Source organism: Mastomys coucha, unplaced genomic scaffold, assembly GCF_008632895.1.
Source record: "Mastomys coucha isolate ucsf_1 unplaced genomic scaffold, UCSF_Mcou_1 pScaffold8, whole genome shotgun sequence".
NCBI lineage: Eukaryota > Metazoa > Chordata > Mammalia > Rodentia > Muridae > Mastomys > Mastomys coucha.
Window position 1 is genome coordinate 17,173,423 of NW_022196914.1, and position 23,589 is coordinate 17,197,011.

The window sequence follows — 23,589 nt, forward strand, 5'->3', positions numbered from 1 at the left end:
GTGTGTGTGTGTGTTTTGCTTGGTTTTGGTTTTGTTTTTTCAACACCAAGATGCACAATACAAATTTGAATATCAGTCTTTGTTGCTCCAGAGCAATATAAATAGCCTTTGTCTTTTTTATTCTTCATGAGCATTTTGAAACAGATCTCTATTTTCTTAAGTAGAAGGTGAAATATTTCCAGATGATAAATAGCTCTGGGTGTGCAGGGGAGCTTTCAACTTCATATTGCTTGGTTGAAAGGAATTCCGAACATTACAAAGCAATATTCTGCTAGTCCAAATCACTAAAAACAAGCTAACAAGAGATGAGTCCTCTCAGGAGACCAGGGTGGCATGGAATGGCCAATGTTCTTGGGCATTCAAGACCTTCATATACAAATACTTTCATTACAATTTTACTTGGGTATGATTATAGAACATCACTGACTCTTGTCTTCAATTTTCTATCAACTCTATCTTAAGCACACTCATTTTGGGGGCACCATAACTCAGAACAAATAGAATAAAAGATGCATTTAATATTCTATAAACTTATCAAGAAAAAAAAAGAGTCCATTGTGTCCAATTAAACATTTTCAACCTGAAACATGTAGGTAGTTTGTGTTATGCTTAAGTAGGTTAATCTGTGTGGGTGAGGCATGTGAATGAAGCCACTAAACTACTGCTTTACATCTCAAACAGTCGAATAACAAACACTGTAAAGAACATTACACTATAAATATACATTGTACAATTAGTAGTGAGTGTGACTGCATACATGCAAAGATTACCTCAGAACAACTTCTCATACACCACAGAGGAAACTTTTGCCCTGACTCTAATTCACATGTACAGATGTGACAGACAGATGAGTCCTTGCTTTCAGCACTCTACTGAGGTATGCCTCAAACCCCATGGATGTCTGATGAGAGGTTATACAGAGCTACACATCAATTAAAGCAAGGTTGTATACTGCCTGTTTTTTAAACTAATAGTTATTTTAATCACAAGAAGCTGTTGTATAACACATTAGAGACACATCAATAGGTTTTTGAGAGAGAATCTATTTCCTTGGAAATATAATGACAAATAAGTAGATTTAAGTATATGTCTTTTTGGACTTAGAATAAACCAAGAGAAAATTCTAATGAGATGTTTGAAATTGTTCTGGCTCAATGGGATAAAAAAATAAAGAAGCAAAAGATACTCAGAAAAGCAGGAGTGTACTGTGTATAGATTGTTGTTATATGGATTTAGGCAATTTAAATTGTTTTCTTGAAATAATATTTTGTCCTGTTTACAAAGGGGAAAATACTTCAATTTCAAGATCTATGTATAAATTAGATAGTGAATGACCATGATACTATATTTATTTCAATTTTTATTAGATATTTTCTTTACTTACATGTCATATGATATATCCTTTCCCAGTTTCCCCTCTGAAAAAAAAAAAAGCAAAAACAATTGTTCATTCTTAGTAAGCAAATACAATGAAATTTTGATAATTTTAACTGAATAATCAAATGATAAGGTTTTGGTCTTAGTCTTTGATCTATTTGCCACTTGCTGTGATTTTTATTTAAATTGATTTTGACAAAAGAAAATATTACCCTGCCTTAAAACTTTAACTCCACTCTTGTGACCATAAGAAATATATAGTAAGAGAATAAAAGTACAAACTCATAAAAAATTTTGCTTAGACAGGAGTAGTAGCAGGAGATAAGACAGCCTATTCTTTGAAATTTTGAATTGTTAAATAATTGGGATGCTCTGGAAAACTTCAAAGACTATGAATAAACTACTTTACACTGATCGCATTCAAACAAGTTGGGGGAAACTAAAAAAAAGCAAAATCTCAAATTTAGCAAGAAGATATAGCAGATAAAATGCAAAGACTGTTAGTCTGAATTTGCAGTTTCTTGTACCTACTTAAAAATAATGTGATATAGGTATAAATAAGCACCAGATTAAAAAGAATGGTAAATAATGGTGTTTGTCATCCACAGTAATGTATCTTAAATAAAAAGATATAATTAGTTGTGTTTTCATTCAACTTAAAACAAGAGTTAACAAAGTTAGCAAAGCTAGTCAGTAAATTCAACACACAAATTCAAAACTCTAAGTTAAATCACTGATATTTAAATATAACCAGAACATTCAGTCATCATGATTTGGAGGAAGCCAAAATTATCACCAGAAATGATGCACATTCCAGAGCAGAAAGAAAACAAAGACAGAATAAAAATCTAGGGAAAGCCTGTGCACTAACAACAAAATTTAATAAAACATGTTTTCTGCAAAATAAAGATATCAATTTTAATGGGGATATTTAAAAATTATGAAAGAGTATGTAATGCCTGTGGTGTAGTTTGTGGTAATACTAGAAACAATATTTTTTAATTTTGTAATAAATAATTGTATTAGTTGATACTCCAAGAGACAACATGACGAAGGATACTCTTTTTTAAATTTATATTTACATTATTTTTTTAATCTCATAAACTATTTCAGGTTTTATTTTTTATTAGATATTTTCTTTATTTACATGTCATATGATATCTACTTTCCCAGTTTCCCCTCTGAAAAAAAGAAAAATAATAAAATTAAATTAAAACAAAAACAAACCCCTGTTCCCTCCCCGCTTTCCCTCCTCACCACCCCACCTTCTCCTGCTTACTGGCTCTGACATTCCCCTACACTGGGGCAAAGAACCTTCACAGGGCCAAGGGCTTCTCCTCCTATTGATGACTGACTTGGCTGGCCATCTTCTAGTATACATATGCTGCTGGAGTCATTAATCCCACCATGTGTACTCTTTGGTTGGTGGTTTAGTCCCTGGGAGCTCTGAGGGTACTAGTTCATATTGTTGTTGGTCCTAAAAGGCTGTAAACCCTTCAGCTCCTTGGGTTCTTTCTCTAGTTCCTTCATTGGGGACAGTGTACTCAGTTCAATGGATGGCTGTGAGCCTCTATTTCTGTATTAGTCAGGCACTGTCAGAGCTTCTCAGGAGACAGCTATATCAGGCTCCTGTCAGCCAGCACTTGCTGGTATCCACAATAGTGTCTGGATTTGAGGAATGAATATGGAAAGGATTCCCAGGTAGAGTAGTCTCTGGATTGTCCTTCCTTCAGTCTCTGCTCCATAGTTTGTCTCTGCAACTCCTTCCATGGGTATTTTGTTTGGTGGTTCCTCCAGAAATTTGACACAGTACTACCAGAAGACCCAGCTATACCACTCCTGGGCATATACCCAGAATATGCTCCAATATGTAATAAGCACACATGCTCCACCATGTTCATAGCAGCCTTATTTATAATAGCCAGAACCTGGAAACAACCCAGATGTCCCTCAACAGAGGAATGGATACAGAAATTGTGGTACATCTACACAATGGAGTACTACTCAACCATTAAAAACAATGAATTTATGAAATTCCTAGGGAAATGGATAGATCTGGAGAATATCATCCTGAGTGAGGTGACCCAATCACAAAAGAACACACATAGTATGCACTCTCTGATAAGTAGATATTAAAAGGTTGAAATACAAAGTACAATCCACAAACCACAAGAAACTCAAGAAGAAGGAAGACCAAAATGTCTTCACTCCTTCACTCCTTCTTAAAAGGGAGAACAAAATATATTATTATTATTATTTAATCTTTTTCTTACAGTCCAGTTGTTATCCCCTTCCAGGTCTGCCCTGTGACTCTTCCTCAGCCCATTTTTCCTTCCCTGTCTCCAAGAGGATGTACCCACCCTCCACCCCCACCCCACCAGGTCTCCCCACTCCCTGAGACCTCATGTCTCTCCAGGGTTAGGTGCTTCTTCTCTCACTGAGGCCAGACTGGACTGTCCTCTGCTGTTTATGTGTCAGGGGCCTAAGACCAGCTCATTTATGCTGCCTCATTAATGCTCATTTATTGGTGGATCAGTGTCTGAGAGATCTCATTGGTCCAAGCTAGTTGAGACTGATGGTCTTCCTATGGGGTGGTCCTTCTCCTCAGATTCTTTCAGCCTTTCCACAACTTAACAATGGGTGCCCTGGCTTCTGTCCATCAGTTGGCTGTAAGTATCTGCATCTGACTTTTTCAGGGGCTTGTTGGGCCTCTAGGAGGGTGGTCGTTATAGGTCCCTGTCTGTAAGCACATCGTAGCATCAGTAGTAGTTTAAAGCCCTAGAGCCTCCCTTTCAGATGGATGCCAACTTGGGCATGTCACTGAAACTCCTTTTCCTTGGTCTTTTCTCCACTTTTGCCTCTGCCATTCTTTTAGACAGGAACAATTCTGGGTCAGAATTTTGATTGCGGGATGGCAACCTCATCCCTCCACTTGATGCCCTCTCTTTCTGCTGGAGATGGACTCAAGAAGTTCCCTCTCCCCACTGAAGGGCACTTCATCTAAGGTCCCTCCCTTTGAGTCCTGAAAGTCTCTCACCCCACCCCAGGTATGTGGTACATCCTAGAGGGTCCCTCCACCTCCTAATTCTCAAGGTTGCCTGTTTCCATTCTTTCTGGTGGCACTAATGGGTTCACTCCTACACCCCAAAACATAAAGAAAACATATAATTGGGGTTTGCTTTCTGTTTCAGAGGTTTAGCCCATTAACATCATAGGAGGAAACAAGGCAGTATCCAGTCAGCCACAGTTATGTAAAAGTAAGATCCATACCGCAATCAAGACTCAGAGTGAGAGACCTTTAAGTCCATACCAGGGACACATTTCCTCCAAAAAGGTCACTAATCCTTGTAATCATTTTGAATAGTGCAAATCCCTGGTCACTAAACATTGAGATATATGAACCTATGTGTCACATTCTTATTTGAATCAGCATGTTAGACCTCATGACACATAGACTTGCAGCCTTGTCATAATTCAAAAAAATGCATCTAGTCCACATTCCAAAGCTCCCATAGTCTATTACAGTCTCAACACTATTTATACCTCCAAAGTTCAAAGGCTCTTCTGAGACTCAAGGCAACGTCTTTACTGTAGCCCCCTATAAAATCAAACTAAAAAAAAAAAAATCACCTGCTTCAACATACAATAGAACAGAATATACATTACCATTCCAAAGGGAGAAACTGTATCTTAGTGTGAAAATACAGAATTAACACAGGTCCAAAAGCAGCAGGAAAAACTCCAAGTTCTGTAACTAAGCCTGCTGTTAAAGTGCTCTTTAGCTCTCCAACTCCTTTCAGCTTTGTTGTCTGCAATACACTGCAGTCTCTGAGCTCTTTCCATACCAAGTCTGCCCATATTCTTCTGAGTTATCCCACATCTCTGACATCTCCAATACTGTGGGATATCCAGCACAAACCAGGCTTCAACTTCACATTGACATGCAATGATCTCTTTGGAATCATGCCGAAGCACCCCTGACACATACCTGGCCTCAGTGGCTTTTCTTGGCCATTGATGGAGATTCCACTACTCCTTTCTCATATCCTTGACACTAAGGCCAGAACTAAGTGGGCAAAACTGCCAAGCTCTGCTACTTGATGGGAATAGAGCTTGCTTAGACTCCCCTTTCAATTACATTTGCATCTATTATTTTGATGGTTTTCTACACTGTTTAAGCTTTCCATTAATTCCTTTGAATAGGCTGGATTTATAGCTGGGTAAGATCTTGCCCTAAGGTCATCCTTTTACTATTTTACATCAGGTTTTCCTGTAAATATTTTCTCTCCTTGAGCATAGGACTTGGCTTGAATGGCAAATTTTCTGCTGATCCTCTTTTAATCAAACTATAAATTTTGTATTTATCTTTGCCCAGCTTGTTCCTTTTTCATTATACATCTGTATTGAAGTGAAAACTAATAACCACATACACACACTATGTATATATACATATATATATATATACATATATGTATATATATATACATATATATATATATATATACATATATGTATATATGTATATACATATATACATATATCCAGGCTGTCCTAAGATCATTCCTGTCAATACCAATAATCCAAACTCTTCAATTTAGCCTCAAGTATATTTTCAAAATGAGGGCAAAAGGCAGTCAAATTCTTTGTGAAAATATCAAGAGTGGTCTCTAGGCCACTTACCAACATTATTCTTCTCTAAAACCTCTTGAGTTGGACCAGTATAAATTACATCATTCTCTGTACTACTGTCTGTCCCAATTCTCATAGAATGGCTCATTAAACCCGATTTGAAACTGAAAATGCAATCACTTTTGTATAAGATCCCCAAAACTTCCAAATGGTCAAATCTTTTGCAATAATAACTGAATACCTAGTACCAAGTTCTGTCTTAGTCACCATTCTATTGGTGTAAAGAGATTCCATGTGCAAGGTATCTTACTGAAAATTAAGAAAGAAATTGTTGAAGTGTATTTGGAACCCAGGAATGACTTACAGAATTCACAGAACAGGTCAATTATATTTTTAAACATTTTATGGTTTAAAACCGTTTTAAAGGAAAAGGCGTATTAGACCAAGTTGTGTAAAAATTCTTTGTAAATGTTTGCTTCAATCCTCTGTTGTTCCTTTTCTCAAGACAACTATCTTCTTTGTCTGCTAATAGCTACACTCATCTCTCTCCATCTCCCTTGACCACGCATGCCTGTATTTAGGGCTTCGGACATACAATGCAAACACACATTTTGGTATGGGGAGATGTGAAAGTATGTTAAACACTTGCTGGGCAAGCCTGTGAGCCCATGTCTGAAAAAGAAACAAAGAAACAAACAAACCCACTTGAACAGCAAGAGAGATAAATCTATGCCTGTAATTGCAACACTCAAAGGAGATGAAGGACAGAAACAGGAAAATTCCTGCTTGTTTGGAGTATATAATGTCTTGCTGAGCAGAAGTAAATCACAAAGAGGCTCCAATTGAAATGCACTGAAATCTGTGGTTCTCCTGTCACCTTTACATAAGAACCTTGTCATGAATGAGATGACTTTCACACACACATACACACACACACACACACACCATTAAAAAAAATAAACATTGGGGCTGGAGAGATGGCTCAGTAGTTAAGAGCCCTGACTGCTCTTCCAGAATCCTGAGTTCAAATCCCAGCAACCATATGGTGGCTCACAACCATCTGTAATGGGATCTGATGCCCTCTTCTGGTATGTCTGAAGACAGCTACAATGTACTCATATAAATGAAATAAATAAATATTTTTTTAAAAAATATTTTATATTAAATGGCTACCTTTAATTTGGTAGCATGCTTGTAACATGTTTACCTAGTACATTTGAGTGCATAGAAATATTTATACCTGAAACAATAATGGTACAATTTTTCTTTCATTTTTCTAGGAAAAACTACCTTTCTAAAATCATATAATTCTCCTCCCAACTGCCTCCCTGTTTGTATGTCTATTAAACGTGTCCTGGTAAATGGCAAATGAAAATAAAAGTCACTGCTGCGTATATTTATACAAATACTTTTTCCATTTGATGTGCACTTTTCAACTCACAGAAAATACAAATGAGCTGCCTTTTTAATGCAGCAGTTCCAAACCACAGTCGGAGATAGGCTGGTAAACATTTAACTTTAGATTAGCTTTCTCCAACTTTTAAGCACTGAAATTCAAGATTTGCTTCCACACCGAACCTAGGCCTCAGCATCTTTTTTTAAGCCTCTCTTGGCATCTCATTTTCACGCACCATCTGAGATGACTTGGAACACATCAGAAAATAACACCATTGCTTCCACAAAACAACTATCTGGACAGTGCCTATTTCTGCATCCATCATTTATGGGACTCTTTCTGGGGGAAATTTTATTCTAAGTGTCAATACTAAAGGATGATCTTATTGGAGTTGGCAGTTTCAGTCTGCAAATGGTGTAGCACCTACTCAGAGGAACCTTATTTTTAATACTTGGCATAAGACACAAATATAGCATTTATTTTTTAAATTGTTATTTTTATATAATTAATTTCTGAGTGTGATATTTTAGACAACTACATGAAATGATGTAGTATTATATTTTTAACAATTTACACCATTTAAAGAGGAGGAAAGACACCCTCAGTTCTTATGGAAATGAGACATAAAATTAGCCACATGCCATAAACTGTCTCAATTGCATCACCAGAGAACTGGAAAAAAATCAGTTTTTTCTATGGAGATCCATTGCTGGAAACATTGAATGTTCAACATTTTCTAAGTCTCATAAAATGCCACATTTTCCATCTTTTCAGTTACTATTTATTTTAAAGAAATAAACAGAAGAAAACACACAAATGAATACTCACTCAGACATTCATTCCACATACCATTTATGAGAAATTCATCAATGCTTTTTATTCTCCCAATTTTAGTCTATGAATATAATGCAGAATTGTAAAGCATATGTATATGTATATGTATATGTAGTATGTGTAATTATATAGTTTGTATGTAAAGTTGAGACTGGCTTTCTCTGTGTTACCCTAGCTATTATGGAAGTTTCTCTGTAGACCATATTGGCATGGAATTCACAGATATCCTTCTACCTTTGCCCTCCATGTCCTGGGATTAAAGGCATGAGCACTTTTAATCCCACCACTTGGCACTAAAAATCATAATTTTGAGGACCTCAAATGACATAGAGTAAAGAAAGTTTATGGGTTTAGTGATTGGAAAATGTCTACCCAGTGTTTTTTTAATCAAGAATAGAGAAATATCATAGAAAAATAACTATATGATTACATTTGCAGAGCAATCTAGTTTGTTTTGCCATTTTTATTTTCTATGTTTCCATATCTATATAATTAACATATAAAGAGTTAGACTGGCATAATGATATACTTCTCAAATCTCAGCACTTGTATGGTTGGCTCTGGTGGGTCTCTGTCATCCTGAGGCTAGCCTGGTCTACAAAGCAAGTTATAGACCAGCCAGGACAACACAGTGAAAACCTATCTTTAAAAAAAAAAAAAAAAAAAAAAGTGTGTTTTTAAAAGTTGTCATTGAGTAAAAACACAGGGTTAATATTATTGGGCACAATTTTCTGTTATAACTGTGTTCCATTTTTACTTAGTGAGATTTTACAATATCCAAGGAGTTGTTATCATAATGTTCATATATATTGATAAATTAGATACTGGGAACTTTGACACTGGTTAAATCCGATATCTATTTTGGCCACCAGGATACCACTGTCTCTCAGCAGACAATCTTGACTGAGCAGCCTGTGCAGTGACTGGGATATCTTTCTACATTTTGCTGTGCTGTGGCTGGAGAGAGACTCAGGTTTCACATCACTTGGTGTTTTTCAGGGAACCTGGCTTCAGTTTCTAGAATCCATAACTCTCTGTCTGTAAATCAGTAACAGGAGAATGCTGCCCTCTTCTCGCATGTCTGCAAACTGGGAGCATGTGTGGTACACATTCTTTATGTACACAAAGCATTCATTAGACACAAAGTAACAATACATAATTTTAAAAGACACTGTCATGTGACTCACCACTAAAATGACTTGTGAATTTAGCAATTTATTTCTGACTATCAGTCTTAGCATTTTTTAAAAAAAATGTTTGTTTCTGATTATTTAATCTCTGTAAGACTAGATATTTTAAGTTAGAAGGTTATAGATGGGTGTTAGAGGAGAGAGTAGAAGCCACTGGATTTAATTTGGATTTTGATAGGACTGACAGCACATCAGCTTACATATTCTTAAGTCAGTTTAAAAAGAAAACAGTTTTGACTTTAATCAAATGATATGGAATTTTCTTTTTGTAACTTTACTTGAATCAAACTGTGAAAACCCAATTAAGATTTTCACTCAGTTCTCAAAATATCTGCACGTATCCTTTAAGCCATTGCAAACTGGTTACTGCTCATAAAACCATCCCTATTGCATTGAGCCTTTGCCTGTCTTATACCTTAACATAAATTTGAAAGTGAAAGTAATACCCACTGCACTGAATATCTTTAATAGTGTTCTTGACAATTGTGATTTAAAATTCATAAGTTCAAAGAACATTTTTCTACAGCTTGATTTTATGCTTCAAATTCCCCATGCTTTATAGCAGTTAAAAAAAATAGGATGGATAAAAAAGCCTTCATCCCATCATTCTTGCAAGGCCTCTTCTGCTGAAATGCAATGCATAAAAACTTTTAAAAGATAATCCAAATTGTAGACTTCTCATTTTTCTATTTTGTTAAATATTTTCATCAACCATTCAAAAATTCACATTACATTATACTATACACCAAATGCACTTCAGGGAAAATTGAGATATAAATGCAAATTCAAAACAAGAATGATTTCATCTTAATGACATTTTGAATGGTGTTATACTGAAACTAAACCAAAATGTTTAATTTGATGTTTAAACATGTAACAGAGATGACATTTTTAACTCTATTTTGCAGTGATAAGTTTTAATGCCAATTCCCACAATGCTAAGTATAAAGAATGGTATAATTGAAAATGATTTCGGTGCTATCTTCTGTGTTGAACCATTAATAAAACCAAAATAATTGTAACAAAGTATTTTCTTATAGAACAATACATGTACATACATTTTATGGCAAACACAAAAATAATTGCAGTTACTGCTGAAGTTTAAATTTTTTCTCTTTATATGATGTACTGATTGAAGTAGATTCTTATGTAAACTTGGAGAATTAAAAAACATCTATTCTCAAAGGAGCAGTTTAAACTATTTTAAATAATGTTTGAATCAACATAACATAATTTATAAGAACACATGTTAAAGGGACTGACGAAATGGCACAGAAGTTAAGAGTGCATTCTGAACTATCCAGCCATCAACATTTCAAATTTCAATAACCAAGAAGGTGTAAATATGATATAAAAGACTATTAAGTAGTAATTTAACTTATCTGATAAATAAATTTTCTCTCTCTTTCTCAGCTACATTCTGACTTGGACAAGGGAGAGGGCACTGTTAAATACACTCTCTCTGGAGATGGTGCTGGCACTGTTTTTACAATTGATGAAACTACAGGAGACATTCATGCAATTAGAAGCCTGGATAGAGAAGAAAAACCTTTCTACACTCTGCGTGCTCAGGCAGTGGACATAGAAACCAGGAAGCCATTGGAGCCTGAATCAGAGTTCATCATTAAAGTTCAGGATATTAATGACAATGAGCCAAAATTTTTGGATGGACCTTATGTTGCTAGTGTCCCAGAAATGTCTCCTGTGGGTGAGTAGACAAATCAAATTTCTATCAGACACTATTAACCATCTTCAACATTTTCATGGTAATGTTGATATAGATGTCTTATTTATAAGATATCAACATTCTTCATTTACAAAATGTCAATTTGCTCTAGAAACTGTTTCTTGTACCACTATGAATACAGACATTAGGATATGTGACATTTTTATTATTTCCTAACTCATTGATTTACTTGAACTCATCATACATAATTTGATCAACAATGGAGATAACTACCAAATACTTCTGAAAACTATACAATAACTCTTAGCTCAAACTAAAGTATTAAGTAATACATCACAGTAGGATCAACAATGGATTAAAAAAGAGATTATTTTCATTTTTCTGTGTTTTTTTTTCATTCATTCATTAATTAATTTACTCTATGTCCTAAACACAGACTTCCTTCACTCCCCTCCACCCTGCCTAATTCTCTCACCTCCTCTCCTCATTCTACCCTCCTTTCTCTTCAGAAAAGTGGAGGCTTCACATGAATACTATCCAACCCAAACATATCATGTTGCAATAGGACTACACACGTATTCTCTATTGATATTAGACAGGATAGCATAGTTAAGGAAAAGGACCCTAAGGCAGGCTGGAGAGTCAATGACAGTGATCCTACTGTATAGGGACTCACATGATGACTGAGCTGCACATCTGTTACACTTGTGTTGGAGGCCCTATTCCATGCTCTGTAGTTAGTGTTTCAGACTCCACAAATCTATATGTACCCACACTGGTTGATTCTGTAGGTTTTCTTGTGTTGTTCTTAATCTCTCTGGCTCCCTCAAACCTTCTTCCCCCTCTTCCACAAGATTCCCAAGCTGTGCCTAATTTTTGGCTGTGGGTCTTTGCATCACTTTCCATCACTTGCTAGGTTAGGCCTCTCACATGACAGTTCTGCTAGCCTCCAGTCTGTAAGTACAGGAGAATATCATTAAGAGTGTCCGGGGTGGTCTCCCTCTTATGTCATGGGTTTCAAGTTGGGCCAGTTATTGGTTGGTCTTTCTCCCAGTTTCTGCACCAACTTTATCCCTGAACATTTTGTAGTCGAGACAAATTCCCAACTACAATGGAAGTTACTTCCCACAGATAATTTCTTTATTCATTCTTCAGTTGAGAGACATCTTGTTGATTCTAGTTTCTACTTAGTACAAAGGAAGCTGCTATGAGCAAAACTGATCAAGTGTCCTTATGGTATGATAGAGAATCTTTTTAGTTTTTGTTTTTAACTAGTGTAAAGATGAAATCTCAGTATCTTGATTTGCATTTTGCTTATAACTAAGAATGGTAAACATTTCTTTAAATGATTCCCAAATATTAAAGATTTCTTGGTCTAGAATTCTATATTTAGATCCATAATCTATTTTAAATTGGATTATTTGATTTGTTGATGTCTAATTTCTTGGAGTTCTTTACATGTTTTGAATATCATCCTTCTTTCAGCTATAGGTTTGGTGACAAACTTTTCCCATTTTATATGCAGCTTTTTGTTCTATGCCTTACAGAAGCTTTTCAGTTTCATGAGGTCCCAAATATTAATTACTGGTCTTTGCATCTGAGTTGTAGGTGCTCTGTTCAGGGACTTGTCTCCTGTGTCATTGCATTTAAGGATATTCCCTACTTTCTCTTCTATCAGATTTAGTGTATCTAAAATATCAAATACTTTAACATAAAACTGGAAGGTCTTTGATCTACCTTGGACTTGAGTTTTGTGCAGGGTAAAGGAGATGGATCTTTGTTCATTCTTCTACATGAAGACAGCCAGTTAGGCCAGCACCATTTATTGAAGATACATCTTTTTACTGTTTTATATTTTTGGCTTCTTTGTCAAAAATCAAGTGTCCATAGGTGTGTGGCTTTATTATCGCATCTTCAATTCAATTCCATTGATCAACCTGTCTGGATTTTTCCCATACCATGTATCTTTTATTACAGTTGCTCTGCAGTACAGCATGAAATCTGGGATGGCTATACCTCCAGCAGTTCTTGTATTGTACAGGAAAGTTTTTGCTGTCCTGGATTTTTTGTTTTTAAATATGAAGTTGAGAATTGTTCTTTTAAAATCTTTAAATGCTGTGCTACAAGATTTTTGGGAAAGGCATTGAATCTTTAGGTTTTTTTTTTTTTTGGTAATATAACCATTTTTACTATGTTAATATTATTAATCCATGAGCATGGAAGAACCTTCCATCTTCTGATATCATCTTGAGTTTCTTTCTTCAAATACTTGAAGTACATGTTGTATGGGTCTTTCATTTGCTTGGTTAATGTTGCACCAAGATATTTCATATTATTTGGAGCATATATAAATGATGTTGTTTCTCTAATATGTTTCTCAGTACATTTATCATTTGTATAAAGGAATACTACTGATTTTCTTTGGAGAAAATTTTGTATCCAGCCACTTTACTGAAGGAATTTATCAGCTGTAGGTTTGTCTGTGAACATTTTGGGAGACATGTATACATAGTATCATTTCATTTGCAAAATAGCAATACTTCAATGTCTTCATTTCCAATTTGTATCCCTTTGGTATCTTTAGGTTGTCTGACTGCTCTAGCTAAAACTTCAAGCACTGTATTCAATAGATAGGAAGAGAGTAGGTAACCCTGCCTTGTCCCTAATTTTATTGGAATAGTTCTAAGTTTCTCTCGATTTAATTTGATGTTGGCTATCAGCTTGCTATATATTGTCTTTATTGTGTTTAGGTATGTGACTTGTATCCCTGATCTCTGCAAGACTTTTTATCATGAGTAGTATTAGACTTTTCAAAGGATTTTTCAGCATGTAATGAGATGATCATATGTTTTGTTTTCTTTTCAGTTTCTTTTTTATATGGTAGATTATATTGATGGACATTTGTATGTTTAACAATCTCTAGATATCAGGTATCTGGTCTGATGTGGCTGATGAGTCAGCTGTGATTAAGAAGAGACCAGAACCATGAAAGAGAAGTATTTGTTTTTCCCTGAAACATTTGTTGTACTGGTCATCTGGGGCTGAAAAATGAGCTGTGATTAAGAATAGGCTAGAATCATTGATTGCAATCTGTTGGGAAGTGTATCCTCAGTATCATCACACAAAAACTGTGGCCTAAAGGAAACCAAACCTGCATCCCAGGATTGTGGACAGATTGGGTAATGTGTAAGAGATTCATAGCTTAACAAGACATTTATAGGACTGAAAGGGTCACAGAAAGATGCTGTGGCCTGGTATTATGAGAGGTTAGGAGAGGTCATCAGTGAGTGTGCAAGCTCAGTTACAATGGAAGCTTAGTAATAGTGAAAAGCTAAGGCTTTGTACCATGTGGTAGAAGCTTTGCATAGGGGCCAGGAAAGTTCATAGCAATAGCAAAGGCATACCCCAGTTCAGTGATGATTCTACTAAAGTGGAGATTATAGGAATGTAGTCCTACAAAGGATAATAGTAGTTGTCAAGTGGAGCCAGCCAGTGTCTATGAGACAAGCTTCATGTGCTGTTGTCTTAGTCAGGGTTTCTATTCCTGCACAACATCATGACCAAGAAGCAAGTTGGGGAGGAAAGGGTTTATTTGGCTTACTTCCACATGGCTGTTGATCACCAGAGGAAGTCAGGACTGGAACTCAAGCAGGTCAGGAAGCAGGAGCTGACACGGAGGCCATGGAGGGATGTTCTTTACTGGCTTGCTTCCTCCTGGCTTGCTCAACCTGCTCTTATAGAGCCCAAGACCTCCAGCCCAGGGATGGCACCACCCACAAGGGGCCCTACCCCCTAGATCACTAATTGAGAAAATGCCCCACAGCTGGATCTCATGGAGGCACTTCCCCAACTGAAGCTCCCTTCTGTGATAACTCCAGCCTGTGTCAAGTTGACACACAAAACTAGCCAGTACAGCTGTGAATGGCAGAGCCAATGAAGTGGAGTTGTTCAAGCTCTTTGGAGTCTAGAAGATCATGGTTGAATCCTAGACATTGAATACTGTTTTGTTTATACTGTCAGAATTTGTTTTAGATTTGATCTGCCTGTAATTGTGGTCTGCTTCTTCCCTCCTGCAGTAAGAAGTATATAACTTGTTTTAACTTTACAGGAGCCTACAACTGAGCGACTTTGAGCTTTTATAGAGCTGTTAGATTTCTAGAGAGATCACAGGCTTTGAAAATATTGAAAATTTAAAGACTGCAGGGTTTTTAATGTTATGATATATGTATATATAGATAGATGGAGATAGATAGATAGATAGATAGATAGATAGATAGATAGATAGATAGATAGATAAAGATAAAGGAGTCAATAGTGTCAATAGTGCTGGCTAGTCTTTTTTTTCATCCCAAATGCTTCTCCCACTTCTGATCCATTCCCCCTCAGAGAGTATCTCCCCCATCACTTCTCCCCTTCTCCTGAAAGAATGGCCCACACAGGATGGTTTACCTCTAATCTATTTGGTATTCTGTAAGTCTCTTGTATGTTTATAGGCATCTCTTTCTTTAGGTTGGGGAAATTTTCTTCTATGACTTTCTTGAAAATATTTTCTTCATTATTTTATCATTAATTAATTAATTTATTTATTTACATTCCAGATTTAATCCTCCCAGTCCACCCTCCAACTATTCCACATTCCATACCCGCTTGTAACCCCCGACTCCGAGTGGATGATCTCACCACCATCCCACCTGAGCTCTAAACTCCATGGGGCCTCCAGTCTTTTGAGGGTTAGGTACATCTTCTTTGACAGAACACAGACCTGGCAGTCCTCTGCTGTATATGTATTGCAGGCCTCATATCAGTGCTGGTATATGCTGCCTAGTTGGTGGTACAATGTTTGAGAGATCTCAGGGGTCCAGATTATTTGATACTGATGGTCATCCTGCAGGGTCGTCCTCCTCCTCAACTTATTCCAGCCTTTCCCTAATTCAACTATAGGGGTCAGTAGCTTCTGTCCATTGGCTGGGTGCAAGTATTTTCTATGCTTTTGAGTTGTGAGATATTTTTCTTCTATTTGTTTTATATTTAGGTTTGTTCTTAGTGCCCTAAATTCCCTGGATGTTTTGTGTCAAGAATTTTCAGATTTAACATTTTCTTTGACAGATCTATCCTATCTCCTATTCCTGGGATTCTTCTATCTCTTGTATTCTGATGATGATGCTTGCATCTGTAATTCCTGTTCTTTAACCTAGGTTTTCCATCTCCAAGAGTCCCCAGGTTGAGCTTTCCTTATTGTTTCTATTTCCATTTTCAGGTCATTTCCTATTCCTGTTTAATTATATTTTCCTGTATTTCTTTAAGGATTTTATTAATTTCCTCTTCAAATGCCTCTATAATCTTCATAAGGTTAGATTTAAGGTCACTTCCCTGTGCTTCAGCTGTAATAGGATATCCAGAGCTTGATGCAGTGGGACTGACCTTTCACTTGTTGATTGTGTTTTTACCATGTTGGCATTTATCCACCTGGTTTTCCCAAGTGTAGACAGGCCTTTTGGAGTGCAAGCACAGTTTTGGGCCAGAAAATACAGCACTGGAGACTGGGTGCAGTTTACAGCTCTTGAGTGTGCTTTAGGGAGAATTGGTAGGCAGAGGATTAAGGGGGACTGGCATTACCTGGTTGACTAGGTGCCAGCAGGTTTGATGGAATGTAGGCAGAGTTGCTAGACAGAAAATGGAGTGGAGGGGATGGGGGAAAGGGCAGGTCCTAGTCACTGTTGTTAGTTATTTCTTAGGGAGACCTGCCAGGTAAGGGGTCTAGGCTATAATCCTACCTGGTTTTCCAGATGCTGTCAGGCCTCTAAGAATGCAAGTAAATCCGAGATAGAAGTCGAGGTCAAGGGACAGGACACAGCTCGATGCTGCTAGTAGTGTCTCAGGGGGACCTGCAGTCCAGGGGTTGGGGTGGAAATGTGGTTCATCTCATTGAACCTGGTTCCCATGGTTCTCCAACTATGCAGGGTGAACTGTGGGTCTAAAGATAAAGCTTAGGAGACAGGGTGCAGCTCACCTAGGGAAAGGAGAAATAAACTCTTCTCTGACTTTGCCGTATTGGAGGAACACATGATTAAATATAGTATGACAAGGTGAACTTATCTATATGAAGATAGATTATTCAAAGTGTATCTTTGGCTACCACCTTTCATGTACACCTTCATTATTATGTCTGTCTGTCTGTCTGTCTGTCTGTTTGCCTGTCTATTTATCTATATTCTGAACAAGCCAGCTCAGTCTGTCAACAGGGTCTCAAGTGAGGGAGTGAGGACTGAAAAGAAAAACAGTTAGAAAAAATTATAACATGGAATCCAGCCCATACAGAGGCTGAAACAGGTTTATTTTTCTTCAGCCTGCTTTTATACCACTCTAGGTACATCCAAAAATCATGGTCAGTTCATAGTTCAAAGACAAGTTAATCAAGCAAGGTAGCAAATAAGATTACATAAGATAGTATTTAAGTAAAGTAGTAAGCAAAAGGAATATACAATGTAATTATTAAGTTAAGTAGTAAACAAAGAGATATAACATAAGGAAGTAATTCAGCAAAGTAGTAAACAAAGCTCCATGGGAACTGTTTTACTTGTCTAAGCCTACTTCGTGGTTCAAGCCCAGTGACAAATGCCAAATTCCTAGAAGTGGCACCAAAAGCTCTCAACAATATTCTACGAACCTATCATTTATCATATAAATATAGGCTAGAGAGTATAAATAGATGTAACAGAGAGATGTTTATTAAAACTTAAAGGCATGGAAATTTGTATTTTATATGTTCTTTGAATATACAGGTATGATTTTCTACTTTTACAAAAGTAAAAGGAGGTATCAAATTAACACATAAGGCTACAGCATTCTCAACATAGAACCTCCTTGATTCTATGGACTGCTTTAACTCAGCTCTGAGGTCCTTACCATCATTTGGGAAAAGCTCATTCTTTTAATATCCTAAGGGCACATTTTGTCATTATTTTCTTTGCAACATGCAATTCCTTTTATTTCAGTTCATTTCATTATAATTTCTTGCAATGTTAAAATTTCTGGCCAAAAACCAATTGCACTTTGTGTAGTTAATTAATAAAATAGCCTTTGCTCAATCACTTCAGTTTGTCCATAGTAGATACAGATATTTAGGTATTCTCTGAACAAAATACATTTTTTTCCAATGAATGTGAGTGGAGAAAAATAAATAACAGGACAAAAGCACTAAACTGAGTTATACATATAAATATTAAGGTTTGGGGCATATAATACATAATTAATATATTATATTAATGTGATATTAATTATATAATATGATATAATATTAGATAATATTATATCACATTGATATATTAATATAAATTAATTAACATATATTATATTCCCCATATAATAGTTATGAGGAAATAGTTATAAGCAAAGTCATTATTTTGTATAATGTGTACCCTAATAATAAAAAGAAATTCATAAAACATTACAAATAATTAAGGAGTTGGTGTATTTATAACATAAACATAAGGTGATAAATATTGTAATACTGAAATAAAGTTTATTATGCATATGTGAATTTAATCCTAATGGGTTTGATATAGGAAAGGGTGCTCAAAGAAATCTACAATAAAAAGTATAAGAAGGGACTATTCCAAGTAATATATATACATATATATATATATATATATATATGCTCAAAAATGTTAAAAAGATAAATAGAAATTTCAAGGAAAATTAATATTCCACACATAATGTAATATAATGCAGTTAACACCCTGAGATTCAAAATTGTCCTCTTGAATCTATGAATAGTTTGAGAGGAAGGTTGTTCTGCTAATAACCTCTGCTACATCCAATCTGCCATGCAACATGCTCAAAGACAAACTGCTTCTACTTTGACCTAAGGAAATTGCCTCTTGATCCAGCAAGTCCCCAGTTCCTTGGAGACAAATTTGGACTTTATGGATGTGCTCTTAATTCTTTAAGACCATGAACAGCACAATGAATTACGATAATGTGCCCTCCTTAATATCTGATGATTATGCATCTGGGGACCATGCATTTTCAGTTACTTTCTTCAAGGCTGCAGACAGTTTTGCAGCTTTAAATCTGCCTTCAAGCCCATATCCTCTTCCTCCCTCTTAGCTTAGTCATATTGGAAAATATAAATTATCAGTGACCAGGTCTCTATGATTATTGTTAGGAGCTTTTGATTATGAATTGATAGTTCAGGACTTTGTTTTACCATTATTTAAGTAGTTGTTAGGTAACAGATAATCTCAGTGGAATGAGTTGTCTCTCTTAATATTTATCTGTCACAAAATCCTCTTTCAGTTACATGACATCCTAGTAACTCCTATCAATAAGGAAATGAAGTTAAACACAGCTTCTTATTTTGATTATCTTTTTCTTGTTAGCCACTAATAAACTCCTTTTGAAAAATTTACATTCAGCATGCAATACTATAGGACTGTCCTTACTGTTTAGAAAGTGTATTATAATATTTTCTCTTCTACATTACATCATGTTTAGATATAATTCATAATTAAATGATGAAGCTTCTTGCTTCAAATATATCAGAGTAGTATGGTTCTTTTGTTCATCCTAAACAAATCATATTAACATAAATACAAATAAATAAGCTACAGAAAATTGAACAATCTTATAACAAAGGTAAATGACAAATATATTCCTGTTTTTATGTTCATTGTTCATTGTCTGATTTTGCATGGCATTTAAAAGAAAAACAGTAAAATTTTGGGTGTGTTATCATCATTTTATAACTTATTCATTAAGATTAATATATTAAGATGAATATAGACATGCAGCATATTCTATAATATTCTTTCCTATACCCCAACTCCTTCCAGGTCCTTTTCACATTCTTATCTAACCCACTTCATGTTCTTTCTCTTAAAAAACAGTCACTAAGAACAGAATCAGTTAGTGTTGAACAACCCTTTCTGAGCTAAGGGCAAAGATTCTGTCCTTAACTGTTGTTGATGTAATCTTACTTCATTAAACAAACCCATTCCCCCCTCTTGAACAACAATCTTTTGAATATAGCTTCTTGGCCAATGATGGGTATTTGTGCTATTATTTTCTTTTTCGTGTGCTTGTACAGACCTTGTGAAAGCTGTTTGAGTCTCTGTGAATTCATTCATACATGCATCTGTCTTGATGTGTCTGGAAAGGACATTTCTCAAAAATTCCACAACTCCAGGCTTTGCAATCATTAATCCCTTATTCCATACAGATCCATAATCATTGAGAAGAATGTAATAAAGATGTCCAATTCAGGACTGAGCACACCAAGGTAGTTTCCTTTCTCCATGTTGTACAGTTTTTGGGTTTCTGTGGTAATTACACTCTATTGATAGAGGAAACTTCTCTGATGATTGTTGAATAAAACAGTGATCTATAGATATAGCTTGATTGTTATGGAAGTGCTATAAAGAGTATGACCTAGAAATAATACAATGGGTAGGTTCTCTTATCCTATGAACCATCAGAAGTCTTCTCAGAGGCTCATGGCAACAATGCATTTTGTGTTTTGTAGTTGTTTGCTTGTTTTCATAACTATTGAGGCATTTTTGTTATATAACCAAAAAACAAATTTAAAACTCAGGAATTTATATTCTAATGCTCAAAATCCATTCAAGCTTCATCAGTGGTATTGATACCATTTTTATTATTGTTCCTAAACATACATTACATTTAACATTTTAAATATATATAAACATGTATTTTATGTGCTACTATCTTCTTTCAATTAAGAAGGATTTTTTTTGGATTTCCTTATGGTAAAAACTTTTTCAAATTTTCGCTAGGAAAAGATTTTTAGGATATTTTGGATTTGTATGGTTTTAGAAAGTATGGACTATCTTTCTGTGTGTTGTCTCTCTCTCTTTCTCTTTCTCTCTCTCTCTTTCCCTCTCCCTCTCCCTCTCTCTCTGCATGCATATGTGTGTCTGTGTGTCTGTGTGATGGGGGAGGAATATGTGTGCTATTCCAGGTAAACCACAGTACTCATCTAGAAGTCATAGGTAATCCTCAGGTGTCATTCATTGCCATCTACCTTGCTTGACATAAGACCAAAATTTATTTTACTACTGTGTAGATCTGTCTATCTGATCCATGAGTTTCCTGGAATTCTTCTGCCTCTGAATACCATCTCTTTATTTTAATACAAGTATTTTAGAAATGGTATACTTTTGGTTTTACACAGGTTCTGGAATTTGAACTCAGATCATTTTACTTGAGTGACAAGCAGTTCTATACACTGAGCCATCTCCCTAAGGAGATGAGCTAAGTGTGTTTGGCAGATGCCATGCAGACGCAGGCAGAACTGCAGTAGATAAGTGAGCTTCCTGCAGATGACACAGGCACACAATTTTGTCCAGCTGCAATGGGTGTACCCTGGAGGGGCATCTGTTGTGCCTTTTCATGTTTGTCATTGCCATATTCCTCATATATATGGGATTGTGTGATTGAATGTGAAAAGACTCTCACTGCCTATAGCCTGGTGTGATTACCTCCTGTGTGATAGCTCACTCATTCTGGCAATTTTCCTCCAGATCAACATGAAGATAATCTTTCATAATATTGTTTAAATAAATTAATTCTTTTATGGAATTTGTGATTTGATTTAAATAGTTTTAGGAAGGTAAGGTAGTTGGTAAAACACTTGAGGAGATGAGTTTATGTTATTTTGCCAGAAACATATATTAAAATTAGAGTAAAAACAGAGTGTTCCCCTTCTCTTATAGAATAGTGAGAGCTATATAAGTCAGGAAAGGACCATAATGAACTTTGATGGGTTACAAGTATGCAATTGTACTACTTGGAAGAGAAAAATAGGCTTGTGACAAATTAACGATCAAAGAAAGCATTCATTCTAGATTGGATCTGAGTTCCTGGATCTTGTGATCTAGGGATGTGGCCATAGGTTTCTGTGTGCACCATGAAAAAACAGGGTTACGAAAAAAAGAGTAAATAATTAATGTGAGTATATAATATTGTAATAATAATATTGTAATAATATTATAATATTATTCTCTATTGTAATAATAATAGAGAATAGATGATTAGCAAATTTATTTGAACAAGTCATAAACACAAGACTTAAAATCGATGATGATCTCTTTCTTGATAAATACAAATCATCACCATTTAAACATAGGAAAAAAATTTGGTGCTATAGACTGGCTCACTTAAACTTTGTTAATGAAAACAAGAGTCATTGCTTTGGGTTAACACAAACTTGCAGAGAGAAAGTTAGATGGGAAGTGTTTAATGAGGTATGAGTTTCAAAATAAGAATACATATCAATAACCTTGTTGTAAATTGCTTTTGTGTAATGATTTTATTCTTTTTTAAAGAATATGTTTTCTTGATGATAAATTTTACAGCATGTGTAGGCTGTGACTATGAGTTACATAACTCTTTTTTTACATAGAGAACTTTGTATTAGATGGCATGAAAAGCCTAAGAGAAAAAGTAAAGTTGTTGGAGTCAGCTTGTTGGAGTTTGCTCCATCCACCATGTATGTATGTGTGTGTGTATATATATGATGACGTTCATTGGAGCCTGCTCATTGGATCTATGCTATATCCATGCACAAAATGCTTCTCCAATGAAGTTAAAAGTGTCCAGGGAATTTTTCAGTGGTAACAAGGAGTGCTGGCCCATTTAATCAAGATTTATTCCCCAGAGAAAAGTCTCCTGAATAATCAATGTCTGACTGCATATCAGCCCACCTCAGTTTACGTTGAGTTGTTGAAGCTGGCTATTGACAGGTGTGCTCTGATCAACATACTGATCAAAACTGCCAGCCCTCACTTGCTGTTGCATCAATCTAAGTTTTCCATCACTTGTGTGCAACTCTAATTGTTACAGTAAGGCCAGCCTTCATACAGGGAATGGGATATGTCAGCTTAGAAACACAATGAAACTCTTTCCAGTGAAGTTCCCCATGGTCTATGCACTGTGATCTACACTCTGTTTTCCCCTTCTCGTGCTGTGCCTTGCTGTATATATTTAGTCTCTTCTAAAGAAGACACTAAATTTCCCATCATTGTAAAGCATGAGTTCTAAGTCAGGAAACTCAAGTCCATGTTTTAACAGGAGATTGAGATTTAGTTGTGGGGATCTGGGACACTAATAAGTCCACTATCTTTACCCGGGTACATCCAAAATACAACGGTGAGAAAGAAAATACATTTTGTTGTTATACCTGCTGAAAACAACAACAAGAACAACAACAAAGCACACATGGAGGACTAAAGTCGGTCTTTTTGGGTGATCTGATTAAGTTTGATATATAGAAATAAACATAATTATTCAGCCCATATTTTAATCTCTTTCTCCCTCTGTCTGTATTATCATTCCTGTTATATACTATAGCATTTTGTAGTGCAGTGTTGGTACTTAAACTGTTCAGAGTCAGATGTCCTTTGTCCTTTAAGGCATCCCTCTACTATTCCCATGGGTTTGTATATATATATATATAT

At 35.7% G+C, this 23,589-nt stretch overlaps 1 protein-coding gene across 2 annotated transcripts in view; it reads left to right on the top strand.

Moving 5' to 3' along the window:
• The window catches only part of Cdh12 (cadherin 12), a 1,081,833-nt gene that overhangs the window by 867,167 nt on the left and 191,077 nt on the right, over window positions 1-23,589 (top strand). For both annotated transcript variants that reach the window (XM_031359979.1, XM_031359980.1), the window contains one exon: window positions 10,840-11,134. In XM_031359979.1, the coding sequence (XP_031215839.1) occupies window positions 10,840-11,134 (295 nt within the window). The remainder of the gene's footprint in view (window positions 1-10,839; window positions 11,135-23,589) is intronic.